Here is an 18,091-nt window from a genome sequence, read left to right on the forward strand (position 1 = left end):
TTTTTTTTTTTTTTTTTTTTATGATTTTTTATGCAGTGTATTTTTTTTTTTTTTTTTTTTTTTTTTTTTTTTTTTTTTTGTTCTTTTTGAGACCGGCTGCACTGCGCTCAGCCAGGGAGCGCACCGGTCATCCCTATATAGGATCCGAACCCGCAGCGGGAGCGGTGCTGCACTCCCAGCATTGCACTCTCCCGAGTGCGCCACGGGCTCGGCCTTGTTTTGGTTATTTTTAATTTACAGTATCAAGGTAAAGTATGAGATACGGTGAATATAAAGTAGATACTTTCTGTTGCATTCCCTTTTCTGATTGTTATCAGTAGCATCTAGCAGTCCCAGTCATTGAAAGGGAAACCGAGTTCTCCTGGACTTCTCCTAGCTCCTGAATGACTCAGTCACTAGGTCGTACAGATTTCATTCCTAAATATATCTTTAATTTGCTCTTACTCATCCGTATCCTCTGCCACTACTTTAATTTGACTGGACTATTATTATCTAATAAATTATCATTTTAGGAAAATCAGAAATTATAAAGAAGCAAATTAATAACTGAAGTTTACCTATAATTTTATCATTGGAGATTATCACTGTTTTTATTTTTAACCAAAATGAGTCAGTACCAATCATACTATTTTCTTTTGTCATTTCACTCAATACAGTGTTGTCTAGCTTTTTCTATGTTACTGGACATACTTACCTCTACAACGTAATTTTAAAATCTACTCATTTGATTCTATAGATCTGATTTCTTATAATGCTTTTCTTGTCTCACTTGACTCCCTGGGACCCTAGCCAGTGACAACTATCACATTTTGTTTTTCTGATTGACACATAATAATTCTACATATTTATGGAATACAATGTAATAATTCAATAATGTGTACAATGTGTAATGATCACATCATGGTAATTAGCATATTCATCACCTCAAATCTTTATCCTTTCTTTCTGTTGGTAATATTCAAAATCCTCTCCTCTGGCTATTTGAAAAAATACAATAAAGTATTGTTTATTATAATTACCCTACAGTGCAATGGAACACTAGAACTTATTCTGCCTATCTAGTTGTAATTTTGTAAACCTTAAGCAATCGCTCCCTTCCCCCCACTCCCTACCCTTCCTGAGCCTGTACTAACCACTACTCTACTCTTTACCTATGTGAGATCAACTTTTTTTAGCTTCCACATATGAGTGAGAACATATAGTATTAATCACATTTCATTTTGAATATACGGTAAGAAGACCCAAATCTTTAATAATTTAGGTTATCTGATAATATCAAAGCACTAGGGCCGGCCCGTGGCTCACTCGGGAGAGTGTGGTGCTGATAACACCAAGGCCGCGGGTTCGGATCCTATATAGGGATGGCCGGTTTGCTCACTGGCTGAGTGTGGTGCTGACAACACCAAGTCAAGGGTTAAGATCCCCTTACCGGTCATCATTAAAAAAAAAAAAAAAAAAAATCAAAGCACTAAATCATTTAAAAAGTAAGAGGCATATAGCTGAGGTACAGACTGACTGCTTAGTGTAAGCGGACATGCAGACATTAAAGCTCATGAGGGGAAGCATGAGACAGACTACTGCTGATGAGAACAGAAGCCTAAAGCCTAAAAGGAAGATGTACAATGGCTGGTGCTAGAGGGCAAAAGCACTGATTCCTTGGTTCTCCCATTCATTTACCTTTGTGAGCATCATCATGTATATCACTATCATTTCATCCTCAGTGGCATTCTTCCAATGGCAACTGCCTATTGTGATTTTGTTATCAAGGCTACATTTCTCACAGCCCCTATTCTTGGCATGGCTCAACATGGGAAGGAAGAATTCACCTCAAGTCCTAATTATTCCATCACCTTCTGCATTCTTCAGTGCTTCAGCTAAACCGATATATCCAAATAATATCCTTAAAGATGTATATCTATAGACTTTAAATGACCTATATTATATCTACTTGTGCTGTAAAGCAAATGTCCTTGACACAGTCAGAAAATTTTCTAAGACTCAATACCAATTATATGGTGAACAATATGAGAAAAAAAATAATTTCATAGAGACTAAGAATAAAAACAGGAAAAGTTTGTGTATGGTGGTTTAATTTATACAATGGAATTTTAACATTCAGCCTTTAAGGGGCATACATAATTAAATCATTATGAAAAGAGGTACAGAGGTGATTTCTATTTTTGAAAGATGGAGTAGAATGTTCTTTTTCTTATCCCTCCTAATATATTCAACTGAAAACTGTGGGTATTGTATGTAACACTAACCTAAGATGATTCGGGAAGATTGAGAGAAGAGAAATTGGCTAGGGACCTTCGGACTCAGGAAAAAATCAGAAGTGAGTTCCCTGGGTTTTCCGTTTGTCTCTCATATTCTAGATGGAGTGATTAAGAGTGTTAACAGATGCAGGGGAGAAAAGTTGGGGCAGGGGGACAATAGAAGCCTGCTTTCTCTAGCCAAAGGAACAGGAAAAGGACAGTCTGGTAAGACAGAAAACATTTTGAAAGTTTACTGTCTTGCACTTTACTCCAAGCAATACCACAGGACACACTTGCCGGCAAGGCCCAAAGTGCAGCCTGGACTTTCATCCTCACCTGGCAGTAACAGGGCTCCACTGCCTCTCCCTGCTAGGGTGATATCAGAGAGGCCTAATAGAGAGGCAGGACTTTGACCATTACCCCGTGGTAACATGGCCAAAATCCCTACTTTCCTTCCTTTCCCCACTCACATGTATTTGTTTCACCCATGAAACAAATTTAAAAATAGAAAGTGTCAGCAAATAAATGAGATATAAAGAAAACCTAAGGGAAATTTTAGAACTGAAAAATGCAATAACAGAAATAAACTCAATGAATGAGTTCAACAACAGAATAGAAGGGACATAAGTGACCATGAAGATATAACAGTAGAGATTACCCAGTGTGAACAACAAAGAGGAAATAGACTGAGGGGAAAAACAGTCTCAGGGACCTGTGGAACCACAAAAAAGAGCTAACATTTGTGTTATTGGAGTCATGAAAAGAGAGGCTAGGGCTACAAACATATGGTCATATGCTGCATAAAGACATATTGGTCAATGACAGACCACTTATATGGTGGTGATCCCATAAGATCATAATGGAAAGCCGAAAAATTTTTATCTCCTAGAGATGTTGTAGCTGTTGCATAACACATTACCTTTTCTATGTTTAGATGTATTTAGATAAACTAATACTTACCACTGTGTAATAATTGCCTACAATATTCAGTACAGTAACATGCTGTAGAGGTTTGTAGCCTAGGACATACTATAGGTATAGTATGTAGCTATACTATCTAGGTTTTGTTTGCACAATGACGAAATCACCTAAGGATATATTTATGAGAACGTATCCCAATCATTAAGTGACACATGACTATATTTGAAGAAATGATGGCTGAAAACTTCCCAAACTTGGCAAAGGACCGAAACTTGTGGATTCAAGAAGCTGGGCAAACCCCATACAGAAATCCAAAGAAACTCACACCAAGAAAAAGTATAGTTAGATAACAAGTAGGCTTTTCATTAGAAAAGATGGAGGACAGAAGGAAGTGAAATGACATTATTCAAGTGCTGAAAGCAAAGATTTATCAACTCAAATTCTGTATTCATTGAAAATAGTCCTCAGGAGTGATGAGTAAATTAAGACATTCTCATTTGAAGAAAAACTAAGACTTTGTTGCCAGTCTACCCTAAAAGAATGCCTAAAAGATGTTCTCTAATTCTTTACTATCCTGTCACCTTCCTATGAATATATAATTATACAAAATAGAAGGTTTTTTTTTTTAAGTAGTGGAAAGAAAGAATATAAACAATTTGAGAACATTGAGAATAATAATCTTACTATGCTTATATTAATTCGTATGAAAACTAGACAAAATTGGATGGGGTAAGATTGTAAAGTGCTTGCAACTCGTTAGTGGAGTTCTAACTTCTTGGGTTAAGGATATGAGAACCATGATAAGTTCTTGAATAAGCAAATGTTCAAAGAACAGACACATGCATGATCAATTAATTGGGGAAAAATTGAGCTCTGTTGGTGTAACTTTCATATGATCTGATGATATGCTAGCAGTGATAAAATATCCTTTTAAATGAATTAAAAATGAATAAAAAGTGAATCCAGCAGAAAATTTGAATGTTTACAAACATCACCAGTTTTTTGGCACAAGTTTTGTTGTGATAGTGTCTTAGTCTGTTTGAGCTGCCATCACAAAATACCTTAGACTGGACAATTTATAACAATAGAAACTTACTTCTTACAGTTCTGGAGTCTGGGAAGTCCAAGATTAAGGTGCCAGCAGATTCAGTGTCTGGTGAGGCCTTGCTATCTACTTCAAAAATGGTGCCCTTTTACCACATTCTCACATGATGGGAAAGGCAGTTCCCTTCAACTTTTATAAGTGCACCAATCCCATTCATGAGTGTGGAGCCCTCATGATTTAATCACTTCCCCCAAATCGCACCTCTTAATACTATTACACTGGGTTTTAGGTTCCAACATAGGAATTTTGGGGTAACACCAGCATTCAGACCATAGCAGCTGGCAAGGCCAAGAGAGAAAGCAAAGTCAATACCTAAGTATCCATGAGTAATCTGCATTCAGTTTTTCCTCAGCAGAAAATTCATGTCTTCTTTTTGGCGTATAAATATTACAAATTTGGGTTTTACAGTCTGTTAATGTCATATTCATACCCCAGGGAATAGATATGATTAAAGAGAGAAGGCCCATAATTTAAAATCCTTTATGAAAATTCCAAGTCTGTCATGTAAAATTTAAAAATCCATTTTAGACAAAAGAATATTCCATGGCTTGCTTTCTGGGTAGTAATATCCTAGAGTTAATTGATCTTTAAAGTTAAGAATTGTTTTATGACATGAATTAATTTTTTGAGTTATAAGTAATAGAATTTTGAGTGAATTAATGAGTGAGGCTATTGGTCATATTGAGATAAATAGCCCCTCTAATAATTAATTACACTGTTGAGCTACTACATTTATGGTTGGTTAGAGAGATGTGCTAATGAGATTGGAATCATGGATTCAATTACTATGTGTGGATCTATTTTTGACATTGTTTCATGACTATAGCCTATCTCAAAATATCTGGAACTGCATGGTGCTGTTCATAAGGTTGTTGGGAAAAATGAATATATTGGAATGAGTAGAAATCCAGAACCTTCTTGGAATGCTGTAGTGATGTGACGTCATTTTTGCATATGAAGTATGGAATTATTTTAATTTATAACTTTCTAATATATTGATCTAACGTAACTGTCATACTTCAAAGTCAGTACTTGCCAGAAAATAGTGTGCCTTGCAATTAGTCCAGTGACTCGTAAATTTCAAATCATGTTATGTGTGGCTCCTTCACAGATGTGATGAAGAATTTTCTCAATTCACTGAAGTGTATTTCGCTGTATATCTAACTGCTAAACCCAATTTCGGGCACAGGATTCAAAGAATTGCTTATTAGTATGCTGTGACTTTTCCCATGAACTTAAGCACTCAAATACATAGCTTGTAGCAAACATGATTGGGCTAAAATGAAAATAATTACGTTGTAATTTGAGTTTTAAATGGTCATTTCCATTTAAAATTAGTTTTCTGTATAATCTTTGTTACAAATGTATATCTTACATCTTAGAATATTCTCAGCATTAAATTTAAAATCTCTCATTTGATGTAATTATATCTGAATTTCATCAAGACATTGTTCTTTCTGCATAATTTATAATCTCCAGAAACAAAATTAACTAACATATAAAGAAAGAAGTTTGTACATGTAGAAGTTAAAAGATCTCACCTGAGGGCCATTATTTTATATATGTGTGTGTGTGTGTGTGTGTGTGTGTGTGTGTGTGTGTGTATGGATTCATAGAAGAAAGACCTTTGAAAGATTTTTATAAGTGTGATAGAATTTGTGCCTATGCATGTGAAGATAGCACCAGTCTAAGCAACTGTAAACATAGATAATCCAGAATACTGGTGTCATTTTTGACCCTTGACTATTGTATTCTCATACTTTTTAATATTCATCTTATTTCACTTTGAAATTGTAATATGAATGGAGTTCAATGAATAGATAGAAACATTTTATTTTTATCTTAAGCCACTAAAATATTGAAATATAGCTTCTCAGCTACAATTATTGAAAAGCATATGTTATTCCTCTTTGATTTTGCACTTTTCACACTGAACCCTAATTTTCTTCAAGAATTGTATGCTTAAAATATATTTGGATGTAAAATAAAATCCATTCAGTTAATATAGATCATAATTAATATTCTTATTGTAACTAGGGCACAATTTTAAAAGGTGACTAAAATTTACATGCTATGTGTATAAGCTTTTTAGTGATTTTACAGATATATATCTTTCCAGCAAAAAACCACTCAATTGCATATGAATTATAATCCACCTGGTTATATCCATCTTTGGTGTAATATATGCTAACATAGTGCATCAGCCTAGAAAAGAATCATTTTGTCACTTCTAAGCCAGATAGGGCAAGTTTACTTTTGACCTGGTTGCCTTGAACAGATACCATCAGTTGCAAAGTATACAAAACATATAGTATGTCTTGGTTTTGAAAGGGAAATGAGCTATGCATTGCTCCTGATCTTGGAGTCCACTAGTTTTTTCTCTGTATATGCAAATAATGATGGTAAGATATTGTATCCTAATTAGTGATACTTTTCTTTCTGTATTGAAATAATTTAGCAAATTTTGAAATAATCCTTAGAAGATGTTAACAGATGATTCTTTTTCAGTTTTACATTGAATAGACTCAGCTAAGCTATTAAAATTTAATTTAAATCAGAAATGTTGTTAAGAATACTAAAATAGTGTGCATTTTGAATTGTACCCCCCTTAGAGTTTAATTGTAAAGAAGTTCAGATGACTTTTATATACTAGTCTGTGATTTAGAGATGCATTATCATATATCATTCTTGACCTTTATATCCTAATTATTCTCTTGTTTATTACAGCTTTAGTAGAATTACTCGAAAAATTTGTGTTTCATCTCACTGAAAGCCCATCTGAATGCTACTTCCCTTCAGTGGAATATACAGGTACATTTTAAACATTTTGAAATTTGAAAAAATACTGTGTGCAAACAGATAAAATTTTAGAGATGTGTAATTAGACTACAAATATGCACAAGTTTTACCATCCTAAAAATCTCTCATTTGATGTCATGTATATTTCAGTTATTAATCAGTCTCTCTTTTTTTTTTGCATATTTCTGGGTTTTCTTGTAATTCTCGGACTCTTTTTTGATGTTTTTGTTTCTTTCTATCCATTAAAAATTGTTTTTCCTTAAGGCAGTGTTTTCCTGTCTTCTGATTTTATCCAGTATCCCTACTGATCTCATCTGTTCATACTATTTTACCTTCCTCTTACATATTTATGACTTCAAAATTTATGTCTTCCAATCAGAGATATACCGTAAGCTTTATTCTCATGTGTTCAGCTGCTTAAATAGGTAAACATCACCCGGATGTGTCACAGATCCCCTCAGTCTCAAAATGTCCAACAAGGGGCTGGCCAGTTAGCTCATTGGGTTAGAGCATGATGTTGATAACACCAAGGTGGTGAAGGATTCAGATTTCCTTACCAGCCAGTGCCCAAAAAAAAAAAAAAAAAAAAAAAAGTCCAACAATGATTTCACTTCATAATATCTTATTGATATCTTATTAATTGTACCTGTTGGTAGACAGTACAGTCATCTAAGCCAAAAACTGTAGACTCATCATTGACTCTTTTGTAAGTCACATTTCCCTCCCAATCTTTAATTCTATTTATTTATTTATTTTTTGCGGCTGGCCGGTCCAGAGATCCAAACCTGTGACCTTGGGGTTATAAGGTGGTGCTGTAACCAACTGAGCTAACTAGCCAGCCCCAATTACTAAATTACATTGATTCTATTTTTTAAATATATATCAAATTTATCTGATTATATCTGTTTTTACTCTTGTTTTTGTTAGTTTAGGCCACTGTCACCTCTTGCCTAAGGCATTAAGACAGTGTCTTTACCTGCTGTCTTTACTTGGAGTGTGGTTCTTTTTCAAAGGTATTCTTTACACTGCTCTCAGAGTGACTTTTGATGTCGAGGTCTGACCCACTCATTTCTCTACCCTATAGAAGCTCACCACTGACCATTGCATAAAGTCTCTGCTTCTTGCCAGGATACCCATGGCTTTACATCATCCTAAACCTTCCTTCTTTTCTAGCATCATCTCTTTCTTTCAGTGCCTCATGTTTATCTCTCACGAACACTAAGCTATTGGTGCTGCTGCCAACTGCCCCTGGCCCCTGCTCCAGACACAAACATATACGTTCATTTACTCAAGAAATAGATATTATCCCCTACTATGTACTAGCATTCTCCTAAGCACTGGGACACAGAAGTGAAGAAAAGAGAGGAAAAAATCTTGCCTTCATGGAGTTTACTTTCTGTTGAAAAGACACACACACACACACACACACAAAATATATGTGTGTGTGTGTGTGTGTGTGTGTGTGTGTATATATATATATATATATATATATATGTAAGTAAAAGATTCTGTATGTCTAATGGTATGGTGATAAATGGGAAATATACAGCAGAGAAGGGAGCTAGGAAGTGCTAGGTAGGGGCGAGGGATACAATATTAAGTAGTATTCACAAAAAGTTTCATTGATGATGTGATTTTTGAACAAAGACCAGAGGAAGTGGAAGCAAGATAAATGGGCATTATCAGGGGAAGAAAGTTCCAACAAATGGCCAGGAAGGAGAATAATATGGCTGAAAGGAGTAAGGTGGAGAAATTTGTTGGTGTTGAAGTCAGAGAGGTGGGGGTGATATAGGATCTTGAAAGTCATTACAGGATTTTGAACATAGGAGTGACATGCTGATTTACATTTTATAAGATCACTATCGCTGCCATGTGAGAAAAGACTGAAAGAGGACAAAGGGCTGAAGCAGGGAGATGAGTTAAGAGGCTATTGAGATCCAAGTGAAAAATAGTAATGGCCTAGATGAGAATGTCAGTAGTGAAGATGGTGAGAACTACTTGGATTCTGGGTATATTGTGAAGTGCTGACAACATTGGGTAACATTGAATATGGACTGTAAGGAAAAGGAAGAAGTCAAGGAAGACTATACTATTTTTCTGTGCAACTGGGAGGATGGAAGGATCATACACTGAGATGAAGAAGAATGAGGGAGGAATATGTTTGGGGGGGGAGATTAAGAGCTAGCTGGCTTCTATGTTATGGTTTGGATACTTGGTAGACATTCAGGTAGACATGCTTTGTACATGCTGGATATGTGAATCTGGAGTTTAGAGGAAAGGCATGGGCTGGAAATCCAAATTACTAAACTACCAGCTTGGTATATAAAGCCTTCACACATCTCATTGTAGTTTCTCTCATATTCTTACTTAATGTCTAATTTTTCACATTGTTGTAAACTCCTAAAGGGTACTTTCTATGTCTAACCCATCATTGTATCTCTGCACCTAAAATAGCAATGTCAATAAAGTTAGCTAAATAGAAGAAATAATGGATAAAAGAGTGAGAGAGGAGGGCGTTATAGACTGTGTCAATGAATTTACCTTAATTTAATAAGCAATAGAGTAAGCCATTTAAGGTTTCTTAGCAGAAGCTTTACTTGAATTCATCTGTACCTGAGGAAGATTATTTCAGTAACTGTGTAAAGGATGAAATGCAGTACAGGACTGAAATTTTCCAAAGCTGAATGTCCAGTACTTAAGGGCCAGTGAATGAAGGGACAGTGAAGAAAGCAGACAGGTGGCATAGACTCATGATAATAGATCATCAAGGGGAATTGCTCCCCTTCCCCATAAGAATGACATGTCTTCTCCCTTTGCTGAAGAAACCATCATTTATGTGTTATTTTTTCAAGCTAAATACTATATAAATTGTATTTCCATAAAAATAAATAAAAATATATACTTCCAGTCTGGCCAGGCCTATATTTGTAGCCTTAAACCCATCACTGCCTAAACACATCCTATGCATTCACCTCACTGAACCTTTGCTCCTTTTGGTTGGACATTTCCCTCCCCATGACTCCTACATGATAATGTCCAACTTAACTGTAAAGTATCAGCTAGAGTATCACCTTCCCTCTTCTAAGAGGAACTCCCTCCTCTCTACTCCTATTGCATTCACTTTAAACTACCATTTTAATGCTTATTATATTGTATATGGCTAGTTTAAATTGTTCTATTTGGTCTCAAACTCCTTTGTGTTTTTAATATGGCATTTGACTTTTGATTAAATATATATACTGTTGAATAAGCATATATATTCACACAAATATATTTCTATAACAATTCTAAATATGTTGATATTTATGAATACACAGATGAGCCTATATCTAATTATTTACACATCGTGACATCTAGTAAATATTTGAGAAAGGGATAAAAGAAATCATGAAAGAATGAAAGAAATGAGAAAAATATATAAGATAGCACTGAACAGAAATTAAGGTGAAGGGAATTGGTATCTATTGAGCACCTCTTGTAAATTACATGGTGTGGTGAGGTACTTGATATACACTGTATCATTCAATCCTATAACTGCTCTCTAAAGCAGGCATAATTGTCATATTTAAAAGGAAACTGAGGCATAGAGGAAGGAAAACAGGAATGGTGAACAGATTTTGAAGAAAAGTATTAGTGAAGAAAATTATAACTTTATAAATGAACCTAAAAATGTATGTGAAAAATATACAGGGATTAATGATCAAGTCTAAGTAACAGAGGAAGTGAGTAGGAAGAAAAGTGAACGTGAAGCAAATTATAGCTTTATAAATAAATCTAAAAATGTATGTGAGAAATATTCAGGAATTAGTGATCAAGTCTGAATAACACAGGAAATGAGTAAGAGGCGATAATCGTGAAGATTTGCCTGACTGGAGTGGGTATCTCTTTAGTCTTACGTATAATAATCTCCAATTTCTACAGCTCTCTTTAGTACATTGTTCTACTGGGTCATATTTTCTGCAGATAATCTAAAATTAAAGTTATGTTGTATACGTCATCTAAATACTCAACAATGTGCTCAGCGTGCATACATTTATTGCCCTCTGTTATATTTCTAAATTATGCTGAGTGAGATATGAGATGCCGGCTTTGTTGAATGTATTATCTAGGCTGGTAAGTCCTGAATGCGAATTTAAATTCCTTGAAGGTTCCAGCCGAACAGCTATCTACAGGAGTCTTATAGTAAAGATAAAAATAAAGTGGCTTTCTGTTGATCGATGGATATTTAGTATTGTAACATGGTGAGCTTGTGTCCAGTATTGTTTTCTTTCCGAAGTTTTAGGTATCTTCATCCTTTATCATGTATTTTTTGGTTGGTGGGCAAATGGTTTGCTATTATAAAATTTCACTCTATTTACTCATACTTTAAATAAACAAAAAATATTTTAATATAAAAGATGTTTCAAAGCAAATGCTGGATAGAAATGTTCAATGTTCTTTCATGTTTCTTGAAATGAGAAATTGATTGTCTTTTTAAAAATGACAGTTTTCTAAACCCTAAGGTAGTTGAAATTAGAATGGCACAATCATACATCTGTTGTTAGTTCCCTCAGGATTTTAATCCATTATAAAATTTGCAAATCTGGAAAAATCAAATTAGTTTGGCTGTTTATCCCCTTAAAGAAAGAGAAAAGAACAGACAGATAAAGTTTTGCACATTTGCAGTTTGTAAATCCATACAGGTATCTTTCCAGATCTTAACAGACATTAGCTTTTTGTCAGCTCAATTCTGTGGAACGAGTTAGGGAATTTTTCCTACTGTAATTGCTTCTTTGAAATGATAAATTAAGTAGCCCTTTCAGAGTAGCAGTTATTTTTATTTTATCTCTTTTCTTTTTATGATTCTACTTAATCAAAAGCTTGGGACTAATATCAGAAAATTTTGCATTGTTCACCTTTAGACTATTAAAATATGGTTTTTAAGTTTAATATATACACTTAAACACCATTTTTCTTCGAATATTAAGAAGTATGTTTTTCTTTTCTGTTACATTTATGGTACATGATTATGAGTAAAGCACAATGCTGATAATTGCAAGGAGGTATCTAATATGAACTTGTCCTCAAGGATGGAAAATAAGGCATATACCTAAAATAATTTAAGTAAACTGCATCATACAGTAAGATAGAAAGTAAATAAATTTTAAAAACTCACATTTTTTAGCTGGCTACTTGGTTTCAGGCAATGTGCTAGCGCCTTTAAATATGCTATTTGAATTGAGTTATTGTCAGTGAGGGATTTTGAGAGTATCACAGCTGTCCAGTAGAAAGAACCATCAGTGTTGACTGGTACCATCATAGAAAATAAGAGGAGGAAGAAATAGTAGAGCAGGAGGAGTGGTATTTGTGCCACCTCCTGGACATTAGCACTGAAAAAAACATGAGAACAGAGTCCAGGAAAGGCAGTTATGTAATCAAGACATGGCAGAAAGAGTAGGCTTTTTTCCAAATAACACTGACTACATCAATTAGGAGGCTGAGACTCTTAACAGTAGCTTGGTCACAAGGTATTGAAATTTATGGCAGTAAGAATTGAATAAAATGGGTGATTACAACCATATATTAAAAAAGAAACAATAGAACCTACACACTAACTTTGAAGAAGGAAGTAGGGAAGAGAAAATGGACTGTCTGTTGATATCTTTCGGTGCCAAGAGTTCTCCGACATTACGACAGATACAGCAGGGCTTCAGGAAAGTTAGTAAGCAGCCAAGCAGTAACTGCTTCTCCAAGCATGGATTGGTCCTCCAGTGGAGAAATTCTTTACTCTTCTGAAAATTTATTTTTTCCACACCATTAGCCAAGTGCCAGGTAGAATGTATTTCATTTCTTCTACTGCTGCTGTATGTGCTAGTTTTGCAAACCAAAAATAGAACAGAATGGATTATTAGAGTGAATGATTTCAGTTGATAGTAAATAGATTCTGTCAACTCATTTTATTCTGTAACTACTCTAATTAAAATGATTGGTTATTTCAAATAATTATAATTTTATATTAATACTAAGATTGAATTAAGTATTGTTAAGTAAGGGGGGTAAGTATTGATGCTACAGGTATTATTTGATTGACACTTTTTCAGTGATTTGTGCTTTTCTCAGTGACTCAGCAAGTGGAAGTTATATCTTCTACTTGTTACTTGATTTCAATGTACAGAAAATATTTTTAGGTCAATATCTTTATCCACTTTGCTTGTAGTTTGATATTTAAAACACAGTATTTTTTGTTGATACTCACCGAATATTTGTTCATTCATTTACTCATTCATTCACTCAGTGTTTATTAAGCACCTATTATGTATCCCATACACTGTTGTACATATACCAGTATGCACAACATACCGGTTACCAACCATCGATATGCATAAACCCCTGAAGACATCCATTTTTAATCATCGATTTTTACTTAGTCATTTTGCCCCATCAATTTTGTTTTATTTCTGAAGATTTTAATTCCTGCTTCATAAGTAGCATTTATTTATTTATTTATTTTCATTGAAACATAATTTATTATACATATCTGTGGGGTACAGAGTTGACTATCAGTATTTCTGTATAATATCTGATATCAAATCAGGATAGTTGACATATCCATCATTATAAAATGTAATAATTATTTCTGTCCATCAACCAATTTCTCCCTAACTCCCTTTCCTCCATGTAATAACCACAGTTCTGTTCTCTCCTTCTGAAAGTTTAACATATTAATGCATTTATTATTTCTTACTTTGTTTCTGTTTATTTCTTTTAGCTTTCACTTATGAGTAAGGACAAGGGGCATTTCTCTTTCTTTGCCTGACTTATATTACTTGACATTATATTCTGCAAGTTCATCCATGGTGCTGCGAATAGCAGAATTTCACTCTTTTCTTTGCCTGAGCAGTATTCCATTGTGTATATGTAGCTCATTTTCTATATCCAGCTCATTTTCTATATCCAGCCATGCGTCAGTGGTCATTTAGGTTGGTTCCATATCTTGGCTATTGTAAATAGAATTGCAATAAACATGGGCATGCACTTCAACACGGTGATTTCTATTCCTTTGGGTATAAGCCCAGTAGTGGGATGGTTGGGTTGTATGGTAGTTCTGTCTGTAGTTGAGAAAACTTCATACTATTTTCCATAAAGCCTGTACTAATTTACCAACAATGTGGAAGCACTCCCTTTTCTCCACATCTTCGCTAGCATTTGTCATTCTGTCTTTTTGATAATAGCCAGTCTAACTGCAGTGAGATGATATCTCAGTGTGGTTTTGATTTGCATTTCCCTGATGCTTAGTGATGTTGAGCATCTTTTCATGTACCTATTGGCCATTTGTGTGTCTTCCATTGAGAATTGTCCATACATCTCCTTTGCCCATTTTTTAATTCTATTATTTGTTTTTTTACTTTGTTTGAGTTTTTTGTATATTCTGGATATTAATCCCTTGTTGGATGCACAGTTTGCAAATATTTTCTTCCATTTTGTAGGTTGTCTTTTCCCTATGTTGATTGTTTCCTTTGTTGTGCAGAAACTTTTTAGTTTGATATCATCTCATTTGTTTATTTTTTCTTTTGTTGCCTGTGTTTTGGGGGTCTTATTCATAAAGTCTTTGCCCAGTCCTACTTCCTGAAGTGTTTCTCCTATGTTTCTTTCTAGGAGTTTTATAGTTCAGATCTTATAGTTAAGTCTAATCCATTTTGAATTGATTTTGGTATATGGTGAGAGGTATGGGTCTAATTTCATTCTTCTACATATGGATATATAGTTTCTCCAGCACCACTTATTGAAGAGGCTGTGCTTTCCCCAGTATATGTTCTTGATGCCTTTGTCAAATATCACTTGAGTGTAAGTCTGTGTGTTGATTTCTGGGTTCTGTATTCTGTTTTGTTGGTGTGTGTTTCCGTTTTTATGCCAGTACCATGTGGTTTTGGTTACTATTGCTTTGTAGTATAATTTGAAGTCAGGTAGTGTAATGCCTCTGGCTTTATTTACTTTTGCTTACAATTTATTTGGCTATTTGGGGTCTTTTGTTGTTCCAATATGAATGTTAGGGTTAGTTTTTCTATTTCTGTGAAGAATGTCATTGGCATTTTAACACGGATTGCATTGAATCCGTAGATTGCTTTGGGTAGTTTGGGCATTTTCACACCATTAATTCTTTCAATTCATGAACTTGGAATGTCTTTCCATCTTTTTGTATCCTCTTTAGTTTCTTTCAGCAACAATTTGTAATTCTCATTGTGGTGATCTTTCACCTTCTTGGTTAAATTTATTCCTAAGTATTTTATTTTTTTGGTAGCTATTATAAGTGAACTTACTTTCTTGATTTCTTATTCTGCTGTTTCACTGTTAGTGTACAAAAACAGTAATGACTTTTGTTTATTGATTTTGTATTCTGCAACTTCATTGAATTCATTTATCAGCTCTAGGAGTTTTTGGTAGAGTCTTTAGGTTTTACTATATATAAGGTCATGTCATCTGCAAACAGGACAGTTTGACTTGACTTTTCTAATTTGGATGTTCTTTATTTCTTTCTCTTGCTTCATTTCTCTGGCTAGTACTTCTCATACTATGTTAAATAGGAGTGGTGAGAGTGGACATCCTTGTCTTTATCCTGTTCTCAAAGTTTTTCAAATTTCTTGGTGTAAAGTTGTTCATCATACCTTCTAATGATTCTTTGTATTTCTGTAGTATCGGTTATAGGTCTCTTTATTCATTTCTGGTTTTTGCTTGTTTGTTTGTTTTTTAATTTGTGTCTTCTTTTTTTAGTTAGACTCACTACTGTTTTGTCTATTTTATTTATCTTCTAAAAAAAACAGTTTTTTGTTTCATTAATCTTTTGATCTTTTTTTGTTTCTGTTTCATTTCATTCTGCTCTTATCTTAATCATTTATGTCTACTAATTTGGGGGTTGGATTGTTGTTGTTTTTCTAGTTCTTTGAGGTGAAACTTTAAGTTGTTTATTTAGAGTCTTTCTATTCTGTTGATGTTTATTGCCATAAACTTCCCTCTTAGTACTGCCTTTGCATTGTCTCATAGGTTTTGGGATGATGTTTCCTTATTTTCATCAGTTTCAAGAAATTTTCTGATTTCCTGTTTAATTTCTTCTTTCACCCATAGGTCTTTCCAGAGCAAGTTTAATTTCCATGTATTTATATAGTTTCCAAAGTTTCACTTGTTATTGATTTCTAGTTTTAATCCATTGTGATCCAAAAACATACTTGAAATGATTTCAGTTTTTTAAAATTTATTGAGACTTTATTTGTGACCTAACATGTGGTCTATCCTGTTCTATAATGTTCCATGTGCTGATGAGAAGAATGTATATTCTGTCATTGTGGTATGAAATGTTCTGTAGATATTTGTCAAGTCTACTTGTTCTAAAGTGTAGTTTAAATCCTGTGTTTCTGTGTTGATTCATTCCCTAGATAGTATGTCCAGTGTTGAGAGAGGATGTTGAAGTCTCCAACTGTTATTGTATTGGGGTCTATCTCTTTCTTTAGGTCTAATACTGTATGCTTTATATATCTGGGTGCTCCAACGTTGGATGTGTATTTATTTATGATTGTTATATCCACTTGCTTGGTTTATCACTTTGTCATTATATAATGGTCTTCTTTGTCTCTTTTTGTAGTTTTCGGTTTAGAGTCTATTAATTCTGATGTAATTATAGCCACTCCTACTCGTTTCTAGTTTCCATTTGCATGGGATATTTTATTCCTTCTCTCCACTGTTAGTCCATATGAGTCTTTCAGGTGAGTTGAGTTTCCTGAAGACATCGTTTAGTTGGGTCTTGTTTTTTAATCCAGCCAGTCTATCTTTTGAGTGTGGAATTCAAGCCATTTACATGTAGTGTTGTTATTGAGAGATATTTTCTTAGTGGTGGCATTTTATTGATTTTTATCTGGTTGTTTTAAATTTCTTTTGTTCCTTTCTTTCTCTTTCATTGTTTTCAGTGTTTGTTGGTTTTGGGAAGTGGTAAAATATAGTATCGTTCTCTTTCTCAATTGCATGTCTGTTCCACCAGTGGGTTTTGTTCTATCTTGTGTATTCATGGTTTTGATTTCCATTTCTTGGATTCCAGATGCAGGACTCCCTTGAAGATTTCTTGTAGGGCTGGTCATGTGGTGGTTAGCTTCTGCAAGTTTTGTATGTCTGGAAAATACACATTTCTCCCTCATTTCTGAAGGATTGTCTTGCTGGTTATAGTATTCTTGGCTGGCAGTTTTTTTCTTTTAGTACTTTGAATATATCAGCCCATTGTTTTCTGGCCAGTAATGTTTCTACTGAAAAGTCTTTTAGTCTGATGGGGGCTTCCTTATAGGTGAATTGTTGCTTTTCTTTACTGTTTTTAGGATTTTCTCTTTGTCTTTGACTTTGGATAATTTGACTGAAATGTGCCTCAGAGAGGACTTTTTTGGGATTGCATCTGTTTGGAGATCCTTAGCTTCTTGGATCAGAAAGTCTGTATCTCTCAGAATACTTGGGAAATTTTTCTGCTGTTATTTCCCTGAATAGGTTTTCAATGCCTTTTCCTTTTTCCTCCCCTTCCAGCATACTCATGATCTATGCTTAAGGTTCTTTGTATATTTAAGGTTGTCTGATAGCTCTTTTTTGTTTATTTTAAAAAATTCTTTTTCTTTTTTTCTCCCATCTGTATTATTTCTGAAAGACAGAGTGGAAATATGTTCTTCTGCTTGCCCTATAGCCTGTTGCTTAAAGTCTCAGTTGTATTTCTTATTTCATTGAATGAATCCTTCTGTTTCATGTGTTTTGCTGCATACATTTTAAAGGCATTTATCTCTTTATAAGGTTCTTCCTTCATATCCTGAATTGTTTTTTTCTTATTTTGTTGTGTTGTCTAAATCTTGTATCACATTGGGTTTCTTTAAGATTGATTTTCAGAATTCCTTTTCAGGGGGCCGGCCCGGTGGCGCACTGGATAGTGCGCCACTTGGGAAGCGCGGCGGCGCTCCCGCCCGAGGGTTCGGATCCCACATACAGACCGGTTCCCGCTCACTGACTGAGCGAG

At 34.5% G+C, this 18,091-nt stretch overlaps 1 protein-coding gene across 1 annotated transcript in view; it reads left to right on the plus strand.

Annotated features, from left to right (window-relative positions):
* TBC1D32 (TBC1 domain family, member 32) overlaps nt 1-18,091 on the plus strand; it is a gene marked incomplete at its 3' end in the record, with an annotated part of 152,179 nt that overhangs the window by 124,969 nt on the left and 9,119 nt on the right. Inside the window, exon 25 of the mRNA XM_008589203.1 lies at nt 7,009-7,092. Within this exon, the coding sequence (XP_008587425.1) occupies nt 7,009-7,092 (84 nt within the window). The remainder of the gene's footprint in view (nt 1-7,008; nt 7,093-18,091) is intronic.

The sequence above is a fragment of the Galeopterus variegatus genome, unplaced genomic scaffold, assembly GCF_000696425.1.
Source record: "Galeopterus variegatus unplaced genomic scaffold, G_variegatus-3.0.2 Scaffold5294, whole genome shotgun sequence".
In the NCBI taxonomy this organism is placed as follows: Eukaryota; Metazoa; Chordata; class Mammalia; order Dermoptera; family Cynocephalidae; genus Galeopterus; species Galeopterus variegatus.